This window comes from Protopterus annectens, chromosome 6.part0 (genome assembly GCF_019279795.1).
Source record: "Protopterus annectens isolate FY-2018-M chromosome 6.part0, PAN1.0, whole genome shotgun sequence".
Classification (NCBI taxonomy): domain Eukaryota; kingdom Metazoa; phylum Chordata; order Ceratodontiformes; family Protopteridae; genus Protopterus; species Protopterus annectens.
This window is the reverse complement of record NC_056737.1, coordinates 618628535-618641111: the sequence shown is the minus strand read 5'-3', so window position 1 is coordinate 618641111 and position 12577 is coordinate 618628535. Positions and strand designations below refer to the sequence as shown.

Below are 12577 nucleotides of genomic sequence, written 5' to 3'. Positions count from 1 at the left end.
TGCTTCTTCCTGTGTTCATATTTTTACTAAGCATTACAAACTGGATGTTATTTCCAGGGCCAGGGAAGGTTTTGCCAGGGCTATCTTCACTGGTTTGTAGAGGGCTCTTCTGTGCCTTCCTCCTCCCAAGCTTCCACTTGAGCTCTTGTATTCTTCCCTTAGATAAAGAGTACTTCAGTAGTGAAATAGAAGGAAATAGTGCAGTTGTGTAAGATCTTATCATAACAGTAGCTGATTTTTTCACTTTTGTAATATTTGCTCTCTCCCTCCTACCCCCTCTGTTCTAGCTCTTGCCTTGCCCTTTTCTTGCCCCCCTGGCCGAGGTGTTTTTTGTGCTGTTCTTCCTTTTTCTCCTTCTAGATGCACATTTTCTTTTTGTCCCTAAAGGCATTCTTTTCCTCATGAGATTTTTTCAGTTCTGAGTGTATACATTGTATATCACTTTTATGCCCTATGCCTTGCATGGGTAGAATACGTGTGATGTTCAATGCCTATAAGAACTAAAGGCTTTGGTACAATGGCTAGACATTGAGCTATCCTTGGCAGGAGATACATTAGGTAAAGAGTACTGCAACAGTGAAGAGAAGGACATCTAGTGTTACAGTAAGATCTTACACAACTGCACTCTATGCTCATGCTATATGGGAAAGTCTAGCCAGAGTGCTGGCTAGAAAACTTTTGTTCAGTAGCTGAATTTCTAATTGCAGATTCTATTCTGGCTGTGAAACAGTGACTTGGGTCTTTGTCCTTACATGGAAACTGTAGGAGTCATGGAGATTTGTCAATACAGTATATATGTATTTTGTAGACATGTTTAAGTCGTATGGCTGCATTTCCTAGACTACCTTGTGGGAGGAACTGCAATGTTAATATGGTACCGGGACTGCTGTAAGCTGCGTCCCTTTATTTTTGGAAAGAGTTATGTCTACATCCTTGACATTGTCAATTGCATTAATACAGGCATAGGACTCCATCAAGGGTGTGCCTTATTTCCTGTCCTGTTGTAATTTTCGTTGACAGCGTATCAAGACAAAGCCAAGATTTGGATAGTATCCAGTTTAGTGACAAGAGCATTGCATCTATTTTGCAGACAATGCCAGTTATGCCCTCGGATGGCTGTAATGTCCAGCATGTAAAAGAGCAGTTTGTTTCTGATTGTGAAGTGGCTGGGATGAAAATCAGTACCTGAAAATCCAATGTCATGGTTCTGTCCTGGAAAGAATGGGCTTGCACCCTTCAGGTGAGAGGTCCGTGGCTACCTCAAATGAATCCGGTTATGTATCTTGGGGTTCTTGTTTACAGGTGAGGATTAAGGGAGGCTTGGTGATTGACTAATGCACGGGTGTAGTGGTGACAGTAATTGCAGGTGTTGTACTGGACTGTGTTGCAATGAAGCTAAAGTGGAGTCCTTGGATAAAGTTTTCTTTACAACATAGTCTTCACCTCATCCCCACCTCTGGTTATGAACTTCAGGTAGTAACTGAAAGATGAGGTCCTTGTTATACGCAATAGAAATGAGGTCCCTTCATGGGATTTCTGGGATGACTTTATGTGGAATAGTGAGAAGGTAAGCAGTGCAGTTAGATGAATATCGATACTCTTTTGGTTTAAGAGGAGTGAGTTGTTTGAAACCTTTTTGAGGATGCCCTGTAGACTCCTCCCTGCTTAGCTTGGTACTAATGCAGCCCTATACAGAATAAGTAGCTCAGAAATTTATTACTAAGTGAGTGGGATATTGGATGTTTGGTTCAATGAATGCTTTACCCTCATGTGTTGTATCTACACTTTGTTTTTGTGGGGCTTTAGTCCCCATTAATTTTCTTTATATATATATATATATATATATATATATATATATATATATATATATATATATATTTTTTTTTTTTTATATGGATCTACTTCATATGTTTGACGGTTCAAAATGCCGAATTTCGTATGGCCAAAACCATATGACTGACATTTGAAATGTTGAACACATGAAAAACAAAGGAAAAACACAACAAACACTTATCTAAACACTGCTAGCAGGGGGGCAAGCCCCCCTGCACCCTCTGTGGGGGGCCCCACCTCGCACACCTCCCGTAACTTAAATATACCAACTCTGAGATCGCACTACAGTGTAGGAATGGAAATCTTTCCATTCCGCACTGTACGGAGATGCCGGTTCCGCATTTTCTGCATTTCAAATGTCGATCATATGGTCTCGACCCATATGTGTGTGTATATGTATATAAAAATAAATGTTTATCCCCCCTATATCAAGAACCCAACAATGTAGAGACATTCATCTCGTCATTTACTGATACAGTCAGGCTGTGGAACTGTGGTACTCCGGTTGGTGCATTGTGTGGATTAATAAATAAGTAAACATGAGTACACCACTCCTAAAGTTGTTCAATATGGCTAATTCTTATTTCTTACTTGAAATATTGTTTTAAGAGTTTCTTGTGAAATATCAAGTATGTCCTGAACACAAGCTGCTGTCCAGTTTGGATGTATTATGTTTGCTGTGGAGAAGAGAATAACAGTAACCATTTTCTCAGACTTCATATTCAAGTTCCTCAGCATGACTGAGTAAATAAATGGTCCTTTTGTCAAAACATCAGAAAACTGCTGAATCAAAGAGCCTGTTAAGAAAAAAATTCAGTGGTAGGATGAACATCATAACCTGAACTGTGAAGGAGCAGTAGCAGTCAGATCCACATGGAGAAGCTATGTCAGTGTGAAATAAAAATATTTCTTAGTCCATCCATCCATCCTCAACCCCTTTTCCCATTTTTGCACATTGGTTCGGGTTGTCACTTCAACAGTGACCATCATCTAGAGCCAAGGTTTACACCGCCAGGTGGCTAGCTATGCCGTGGTGGTTCTTCCATACCACACACACACTTAGGGCCAGTTTAGAGTGTCCAATCCACCTTCTGCAAAATCCACCTGCTGCATGTCTTTGGAATGTGGGAGGAAAACAGAGCACCCAGAGGAAACCCACGCAAACACAGGGGAGACATACTGACTCTGCACAGAAGACACCCCAGCCAAGAATCGAACCGGAGGAAACCTCTTGCTGTGAGACGACGGTGCTTAACCGCTGCACATTCAGTAATATTTTGTTTGGCAACTGAGTCATTCTGTGTGTTAATAACATAAGTATGAAATCCATATTAGACTCCCACCCTGTTTATGGAGTGTTTCAGGCATATAAGGAACTGATTATTTTCCAACTGCAAAATTCTGACATTGCCATGACAGTCATGCTTCCAAACTAACATTAGTGACATCTGAGAGCTTCAGAATCTGAGGTTGTATTATTTTTGCATTTTACAAAAGATGCTTATTTCACTTTAATGTCCTTGAAAAGTTTAGTATTTGTAGTAATGAATTCATAACATTAAGCTAGATGCATTTTTGTATCTTCAGTGCAGTTTATTTTTGTTTTTGTTGTTACAGGCACTGAATGAGAGGAAAAGGAGGGTTTTGGATGAAGCAGTGGAATTGAGCCAAGATCATTTTAAGAAGTATCTTGCAAAACTCAAGAGTATAAACCCACCATGTGTGCCTTTCTTTGGTAAGCCATTTAATTGGCTAACAGTTTGAATTTCTTAGCTTCTTTCAGCTTGTCTCTTAGCAGCCCAGATGTTGGAGTAGTATGCTACTTATATGTGAGTAACTCTGGAAGAATTTGCAGGATGAAACCATACAAGGTTGCACACTTTCATTAACACACATAATGCTCATTCTGGTACAGATCGATTTGAGATGTTCTAGACAGTCTGGCAACTGATTTTTAAATGTTCTTAATGGAACCAGTGTTTGCCCACCTTTGCATAGGAACTCAGACTCTGCTTTCAAGGTACTGCATATATTCCATGTCACCCCCAAATCCCTTCACTGCCTTGTCTGCTCATTCTGAAACCTACTATTCTCACTTAGCCCAAATCTGACTCTTAGTAGATTGCCCCCATCCTTTGTCTAGAACATGTGTGGTAGCATCTTAATGATTTATGTGGCACTGCCTTTGTATAGACATCTCTCAGGTAGATCAGGCACTGGGTCTGTTGGCAGGGAACTGTATCCTCTGTCATCTTAACTTCCCTTGTCCTTTCCTTTTGATCATTCTTCATGTATCATGCAGGAAGCACTTTGATATCTCACACCGACATACCTCTTAACCTGTTAGCCCCCTCAGAATCTTAGCAGAGACCATCACAAATTATAGCAGAGACTCCAAAACTCATAGCACTCAAATTTTGATCATGTGCACGTTTGCAGTGGGGGAGAGGGGTGAGCAACTGTATAGGAACATTAAACAGTATTATCTGTATTCCATCATGATGTGGCATGTTTTGTATGCAGACATTTTGTTTACATACGTTATGTATTGTTAGCTTTACTGTTGAATGCTGTTGAAATATTTGCTGATGTTTGTTTATACCGGTGTCATTTATATCTATTATGTTTACATACTACACTGCCTTTTTCTTTGATACATTGGTCTGCAGTCCCCATTGTAGTCTGATCTTTGAGCAACCACCCTATTCCAGAATAAGCTGCAAAAATGAAATAATTTTAGAGTTTAAAAACTAATTAAAATTATGAAAAATAACTTGTATGAATCATCTGAGCAGTAAACCATAATATATGGGGTTATAGCATCAAATTCTTGCCTTCTTTCAGTGGCAATGAACTGGTAATCACTTGCACTGGAGTACAGTGTTACATTCCCCTTGTACAGCCAGCAGTGGCAGACGTTCCAGTTTTTCTTACTGCTCAAAAATATTGGTCACTTATTGTATTACATTTAGGTACTACTTTCTGTATGCTGTTGTTTGTCTGCATTACTTAAACATTATCCTAATGTGATGCCTTCCTAACATAAATCTTTGAACAAGTGCTTTTGCTGAAGACATTTACTTAAGATTTTCATAGTCAGTGCTTATTTTAGGATCTTCTCATAGCATTGATAGATGTATGTACTGAAATGATTTTATGAGAACTACTAAAGTTATAATGTTAAAGACATTGTGAACTTTCAGTTCCAGAAGGAAAGTGTGGGACTGGGGAAAAAACAGCTGACATCTGTACTGGTTCTCCACTGTGTCTGGTTTAAAGGAACAGAGACCATTTAAAGACATGTAGACTAAAGGATGAAACCCAGTGAGCTAACATCATGGATTTTTTTTTTTTTATTAAATTGAAGAGTCTTTGACCTGGTTCATCTCTTGATTGTGTTATCATTTGGCAACACACTTGAAAGAGGCATGTCTGAGAATGTTGCCACACCTGTACCCAAACAAACCATGACTTAATACAGTAGCTACATAAGTTGCTGTCTCCAAGCCCGCTAATCTTTTTTACTGGCAGCATATATCAGGCCTGCTTTGACAAACCAAACTTTAATGTACAGTCCACTGTCTGTCACAGATTGTCTCTCCACCACACTGTAGGCTGTCAGAGGATATTAAGGTAATGTCCTTCTTAGTCTAAATGATTTTTGCAGATGTGCAGTTACTCCACACTTCTAATGATTTGGGGCCGCACCCCCATACCCACCTTTTCAAATATATTACCTCCGAGGTTTACTAGCACTACACTATACACTATCTGCATTCTCAGAGATAGTGTGTAAGCATGTGTTTGTGTGTAGTGTGTGTGTGTTTGTGTACATATGTATGTATGTATGTGTGTATATATATATATATGTATATATATATATATAAAATAGTGAGAGAGAGATGGGGATGCACAACCTTTGTATCTGGGGAAGTGCAACAGCACCACCATCCTCCTCAGGAAAAAAAGCTTTGAAACTGTTGTATGAAATATTTCTGGGATCAGTCAGATACATAGAGAGAAGGAGATGTGGGAACACAGCATCCGTATCTAGGGAGAGTACAAGAACAGTCACTCCCCCACCAAAAAAAAGCTTTGAAACTGTTATAAAAAATATTACTAACATTAGTCAGATGGACAAGGGGACAGTGTGGCCAGTATGCCAAGCTTCAGTAAAGCTGTAATGTGTTGATCAGATCAAGTAAATTGCATAGTCATATCACAAGCTTTGCTATCCTTGATGAAGTTCTTCATTCTTGCACCTAACAACAGCATTGAGTATGTGTATGACCATCAGCTTGCAACCATGATGTGTAATGGCATTATCTTTTATTACTTCAAAAAGAGATGTGGATAACTGATACAAGCGCCAGTCATTTAATTCTCCTGTTAGAAGGTACTTTCTTATCTTGCATATGAAAAGAAGGATGACCATTTAGAGATGATGGGGGCCTTTCTTGTATCTGTAAGCATAGGTCTGAGCATCACTTCAAAGACAAGCACTCAGAAAGCAGGTTCAGGACATGCCTTCTAAAAGATAAGTTCTAGACTCCACTGACTCCATATTTAATATGCTGACCTCATTCTTGGCTATCTTGTTGAAGACTTGACCTGATGTTAATCATTTGCATTTGTGTAGGATGAGGAAATCTGAGTAAACACTCCTCTGGCATGACCCTGAGGGAATTTCTGTAGTTCTTCCACAGCCTTACCTCTGATTCAGTGGTTAAAAGCTAGGGTTAACTGTCCTTATCCCACTAAGTGGTCTTCTGAGGTGCACAATCTGGGATTGGTGGTGCTTGTGACCAGGGGCTTACCCTTGTTGGGATGCCACCTGGTCCATATGGGCCAGCATGTCACAGTCTGTAGTGAATCACTTGGGCCATCTAACTCCAAAGTTTGTGTCTCAGAGACTAGTCCTCAAGCAGATGTTTGAAGTCTGGTATGAGTTCTAGTCACAGGTGCCTGGGCACAACCTTAGGGAATATAGGCTGAAGCCAGTGCCAGGGCCAGCAGAGGCCCTTTTCCAGCATCTGAGAATCACATGCTCATCATGGTCACTTTTACAGGTTATTCCATACAAACTTTCTCCTATGGGTAGTGGAGGACATACCACTCCCTCAAATTCAGCTTCCTTTGAGGAGTTGGAGAATGTTGACAATCCTGACTGTGAGACAGCCAAGAATATTTAGCCAACCCACTTCCTCCTGCTTTTCCCTCTTTTGCAGTGGCTTTTCAGCTGAAGACAAACAGCTTAGAGTGGTTTTGAGCACCTGTTTTCCCCCCACCATCCAGAAATGTCATGCACAGTTTTGAGTCATACAGGGACCATAAAAAATTCACTATGTTGATCTCTGCTTCTGTAGTCTTAGCTATATGTCAAGGATATAACAGCTGGCCAGCTTCCAAAGTTTCAGGACACCTTCCACATGACCAAACTGTTGGACAGCTCAAGCTGAGCTGACTAAAAGACAGGTTTGAGTGCAAAGCCTTTCGGAGCTTTACTTCTGCGAAGAGTACACTTCCCTGAGTCTTTCAAGACTCGATTATCAGCTTTTGCTTTTCTTTGCTGGGCAGATGAGTTCCCTTTGGGGAAAAAAATTCCATTTTCTTAATTTGTTGATGTGTTATTAATTTCCACTTTAGGAAAATTATTTTAAATCTAGGAGTGTTTTGTTTTAACAGACTGTCTTGAGACTGTGACATACCTTTAAACAGAGCACTTGTGTATTCTGTCAGCTTAAAAATAATGTGAGGTAACTGAAACCATTTTCTGTGGGGAAATTGTGTTTATTTTTCTTTCTGGGGCTGGCATAGTGTATTTAAGTGCTTTTTACTGTCTTTTTTTCTATCAAAAAAATAACTTTTGTTGACTGGTAGTGTTTATCGCCATTTACTGCTGGTCTTTTCTGGGAAAGAGGCACCATTTTTTGCTTGACCATGGAACAGACTACAAGTCCCATGGTCAGTCCTCCTTCTAGCCACAGAAAGAAAAAAGGTAAGCAAACAGCCTTTGCTACCATAGCAGGCTAGCAGTTTGCCTCAGCTGCAGGTGGGTTACTCTACTGTGGCCATTTATTTTACTTCATGCCACTCATCGTTTTACCACAGATCACTTTGGTGTAGCACCTACAGCCACTATGGACCAGGGGTTAGCCATGTCCTCTATGGCTGTTGGGATCCCCTCAGCAGCCAAGGGAGAGTCACTGTTGTCAGTCCTGGGAGAAAGAACAGGGAAAGCTTCCCTGTTGTGTCAGAATGCTGTGCCCATCCCTGGGGAACAGCTGCTGCCATTAATAACATGGTTGGCCCCATTTTTCCTGTCAAAAAGAACCAGAAAACCAAACCTGTATCTACTCCTCAAATTTCTGTGGATACAAGTAATTTACTGGGTCTGGCTCTGGGTTTAATTCAGTCTGTTGATCCATCTTTTAAACTAGTTTCTGGTAAAAGAAGGAGGGATCCCTCTTTTCCTGAAGAAATTCAAGATTCTTCATCTGTACAGAAGCAAGCAGGCATGGATACAGCCTTTTTTCCTCAGACTTCTGATTCAAACTCAGAGAAGAGCTCAGTTTCTGATTCTCCCTGTTGTGGTTTCTCTTTTTCTGAGACCACTACTTGAGTGTACAGTGCTTTCAGTGGGAGAATACTGAGGTTTCTCAGTCCCTCAGAGCTGTTACAGAAGGATTTTCCAGAACCTACACCCATTCCTACTTTTCTGCCTGCTTTATAGGATGTGTGTGTTACTGCCTGCAGATGTTCTTCGTGTTTCACTGTTGCAGTCATCACATTTGGGTTATCCTGCCAGGGGTAGCCATCAGTCGGCCCGAATACCAGAGGCTTAGTATTTCTGGGTCGGTTGCTGTCGCTTTAGGACTGACGTCAGGTCGTCAGTGGTATAAAATCAGGCAGCCAACACCATTACATCAGTCTTTCTTGTCGAGGAGCCTGTCGCAGAAGCAGTTTGCACGAGTGCCGGTCGGCTGCTTCCTGACTTTTTGTTTCCGATTGAAGTTGAAGTCTTCTAAAACTAAGTACCCCGTTGGGGATCCTTTTTTCTTTCTCTAACCGATGTCAGAAAAAGTTAACAAATGCCTCACCTGTGGAAAGCAAATACTACACCAAGACTTCCATTCTTACTGCGTCACCTGTTTAGCCATGACGTCCCTCACTGTAGCTTTTGTGCTTTGTTCAGTGCCAGAACTATATGTCGTTGGACCCTTATTGTAGCTAGATATTTTCGCTCTCAGTCCTCAGCCATCTGACTACCGATCTTCCGGAAAAAAACGTAAGGATAAAGACAGAGAGAGACCGCACAGGTCCAAAACTGCCGACGATGCTTCCTTTAAGCTAGTTGCCAGTTCTCCGGTCCTCAGTGAGGCACTTTCGCAGCCCCTGATGCCCACTTCTGTGGATTCGCAGGCCTTACCAAGACCCTTTTGGAGTCCAGTATGTCACAAGACTCTTCTTCGACTAAGGATCCTGTGGATATCTCTACCTTGGATGGGTCCGGAGCCGCTGAGCAGGCACCGGCTTTTGAGGAAGTACTTCACACTACCAATACTCGACACAGACCGACGACTTCTTTCGTGTCTTCAGTTCTTTCAAAAACAACCGAGTTTCTAAGGCCCAGGGTATGAACCACACTCAAAAAACCAATGACCCAAGCTCAGGCATCTGCTTCCTTACCTCAGTCCCAAATGCTTAAAATGGTGGAAGACCTTATAATGCTTATTAGGGGAAGCCAGGCTATCCCTTCCAAAAGAAGAGACTTGTCCCCAGTAGTTTTATCTGAACAGGAGTCCAATGACTCTGATGCATCTGAATATGAAGATATGCAACTCCTCTCTGCGTATGAGAATTCTGATGAAGAGGAATCCATCCCTTCAGCCTCTCCACCCGAGGACTATTCTTTTTGGGAAAACCTACATATTTTAAGGGAGCATTTCCAAAGGGAATGTCAGGACTATCCCCAGTCAAAAAATAGACTCAGGGAATTCTTAGATCTACCACAGCACAGACCTCTGGCCATTCCTCTTGTCCTGGATGTTGTGGATGATGTTTTTATGGAATCCAGTCTGACTTCTGACACCCTCCCTCCTGCTCTCAGGAAACCTGACAGGTATTATAGTCCCTGACTCTCACAAATTTATTTTCAAAAATCCTACTGCTGACCCCAAGGTCATCTCTCAAGGACCTAAAGGAATCAAAGCAACTTTAGCTAAGAATCCCACCCTCTCAGATAGAGATTCCAGAGGATTTGACTGATGGGGTCAAAAAGTATACACCTCTGCTACTCTTGCTATTAGGGCATTAAATTGTCATTTCCACATGCTGAAATATTAGCAACATACCATGGAACGCCTCAAACAAAAAAGATCTTCTTTTCCTGCTTGTGCAGAAAATAGAGTTGCAAGAGTTAATGCATTCTGTAAGTCAAGTAACTAAGCACACCTTACAATGTGATTTTGACGCCCTAGAAGCATCTTGCAGAGCAGCAGTCACAGGTTCTGTTCTAAGAAGGCATGCTTGGCTTAAAGAACAGACCTTGCCAGACCATGTCAAATCCAAATTATTGGACGCACCCTTGAACAAAGACAACTTATTTGGCACCAAGGCAAAAGAGGTATTTAAAAAGATGGAAGAAAAAGTGAAATCTATGCAGACAGTTAAAGACTTCTTACAGATCCAGCCACCGAGGTTCAGTAGGCATTGCCCCCTCCAACCACTAGTCCTTTCCTGCCCCCTCTAGGCCAACTCAGCCCAGACCCAGGGGAAGCAGACCCCCCAGACAACAGTCCCAGGGAATGCAGAGATCTAAGCAATGGAGTTCCTCCTCTTCAAAAACAGGGAGTGCAAAGTCACCCCCCTTATGGTAAGAACTCACAATGACTTTACACTTCCACTCCCTCCCTCTGCCCACCTGCTCATGCCCCTAGGAGGAAAACTCTCCTTCCACGCAAGCAACTGGGCCACCATTACAAATGACCACTAGATCCTCAACATAGTGTCCCAGGGATACAAATTTTATTTTCACACTCTGCCAACCCCCAAAAGGGTTCCCAGATCTTCCTCCAAACCAGTAGGCAGAGGCCAAAAAGCAGGTTCTTTCCCTGCTCTCCATGAGGGCAATAGAGCATGTTCCTGCAGAACAGGTAGGCCAAGGTTTCTACTCCAGACTCTTCCTGGTACCCAGAAAAGAGGGCACATGGTGCCCCATCCTTGATATATCCATTCTAAACACCTTTCTGGTGATACCAAAATTCAAAATGCTCACCCACCAGCAGCTTCTGCCTATGCTTTCCAAGGATGCTTGGTTAGCCACCCTAGACCTAAAAGAAGCCTACCTACACATCCCAATCAGGGAATCATGCAGCAAATACTTACATTTCAGGGCAGGATCTATGCTTTTTCAGTTCTCTGTGCTTCCCTTTGGCTTATCTAATGCTCCCAGAGTATTCACAAAATGTCTGGCTTCCACCATTGCTTTTTGCAGACAAAGAAATATCCAAATTTACCCATACTTAGATGACTGACTGATTCAGGCAGTCAGTCAGGAAAAGCTGCTACAACATTTGACCTTTGTAAAGGACCTACTGACCTCCCTGGGGTATACTATCAATGAAAAGAAATCAGAACTAGTCCCCACACAAAAAAATTGTATTCCTGGGAGCAAACCTGGACACAGCATTCCAGATGGCATTCCTTACTCCAGAAAAACAAGACTACCTGACAGGCTACTTCTCTCAACTAGCCACCAGAACCCAGTTATCCACAAGGAAAATCCTGCAAGTTCTAGGGTTCATGGCCTCTTGCATTCTACTCATTCCATATGCCAGACTGCATATGAGGAAACTACAATGGTACCTAAAAAGCCCTTCGTGTCAGCCTCTCAAGACCTGGAAACTCTTACACCAATGATAGCTTATGTTAGGAAAGATTTTCTTTGGTGGGCAGCAGCATGCAACCACAACAAGGGACTTCCCTTCTCACAACCCCACGCTGCCCAGACCCTCACCACAGACTCATCAGACTATGCCTGGGGGTGCTCACCTGGACGGCAGGTGCATTCAGGGCCATTGGAGCCCAAATCAAATACATCTGCACATCAACCAAAAAGAGATGTTAGCTGTTCAGCATGCCTTGACAGCTTTCAGACCCCTACTCTCCCCGGAGCCTCTACTGATCAAAACAGACAACACCACAGTGATGTGGTATATCAACAAGCAAGGAGGGACTCACTGTTATCCTCTCTGCAGGCTTGCCATGACCCTTTGGCACACGGCTCCAGCCATGCAACTACACCTATTAGCACAATTTCTGCCAGGCTCTCTAAACTGTCTGGCAGACAACTTAAGCAGAAACTTGCTAGATCCACACGAGTGGCAGCTAGACCACAGAACCTTCACCCTTGTAACCCAGAAATGGGGCACCCCAAAGGTCGACCTCTTTGCCTCCCACTCCAATCATCAGCTCAGCAAATTCTGCATCAGGGAACCTCACAGCAAGGCCTGGAAAGTGGATGCTCTATCCTTCCAGTGGGTAAACCTCTCGGCATTTCCCCCTCTACCACTCATTTCAAGGGTACTGCGCAAAATAAGGGAGGAAAAACCGAGGACAATCCTGATTGCCCCAGACTGGCCACACCAACACTGGTGCCCACTGCTGTGTAGCCTGTCACCCCTACTACCATGGCACCTACCTCAGATCCCAACACCCCTGACCCAGAGGAATGGAGAATTCA

General features: G+C 42.5%; 1 protein-coding gene across 1 annotated transcript in view; it reads left to right on the top strand.

The window, feature by feature from the left end:
- SOS2 (SOS Ras/Rho guanine nucleotide exchange factor 2) overlaps positions 1-12577 on the top strand; it is a 2018564-nt gene that overhangs the window by 1551023 nt on the left and 454964 nt on the right. Inside the window, exon 17 of the mRNA XM_044074288.1 lies at positions 3451-3568. Coding sequence (XP_043930223.1) covers positions 3451-3568 — 118 coding nt within the window. The remainder of the gene's footprint in view (positions 1-3450; positions 3569-12577) is intronic.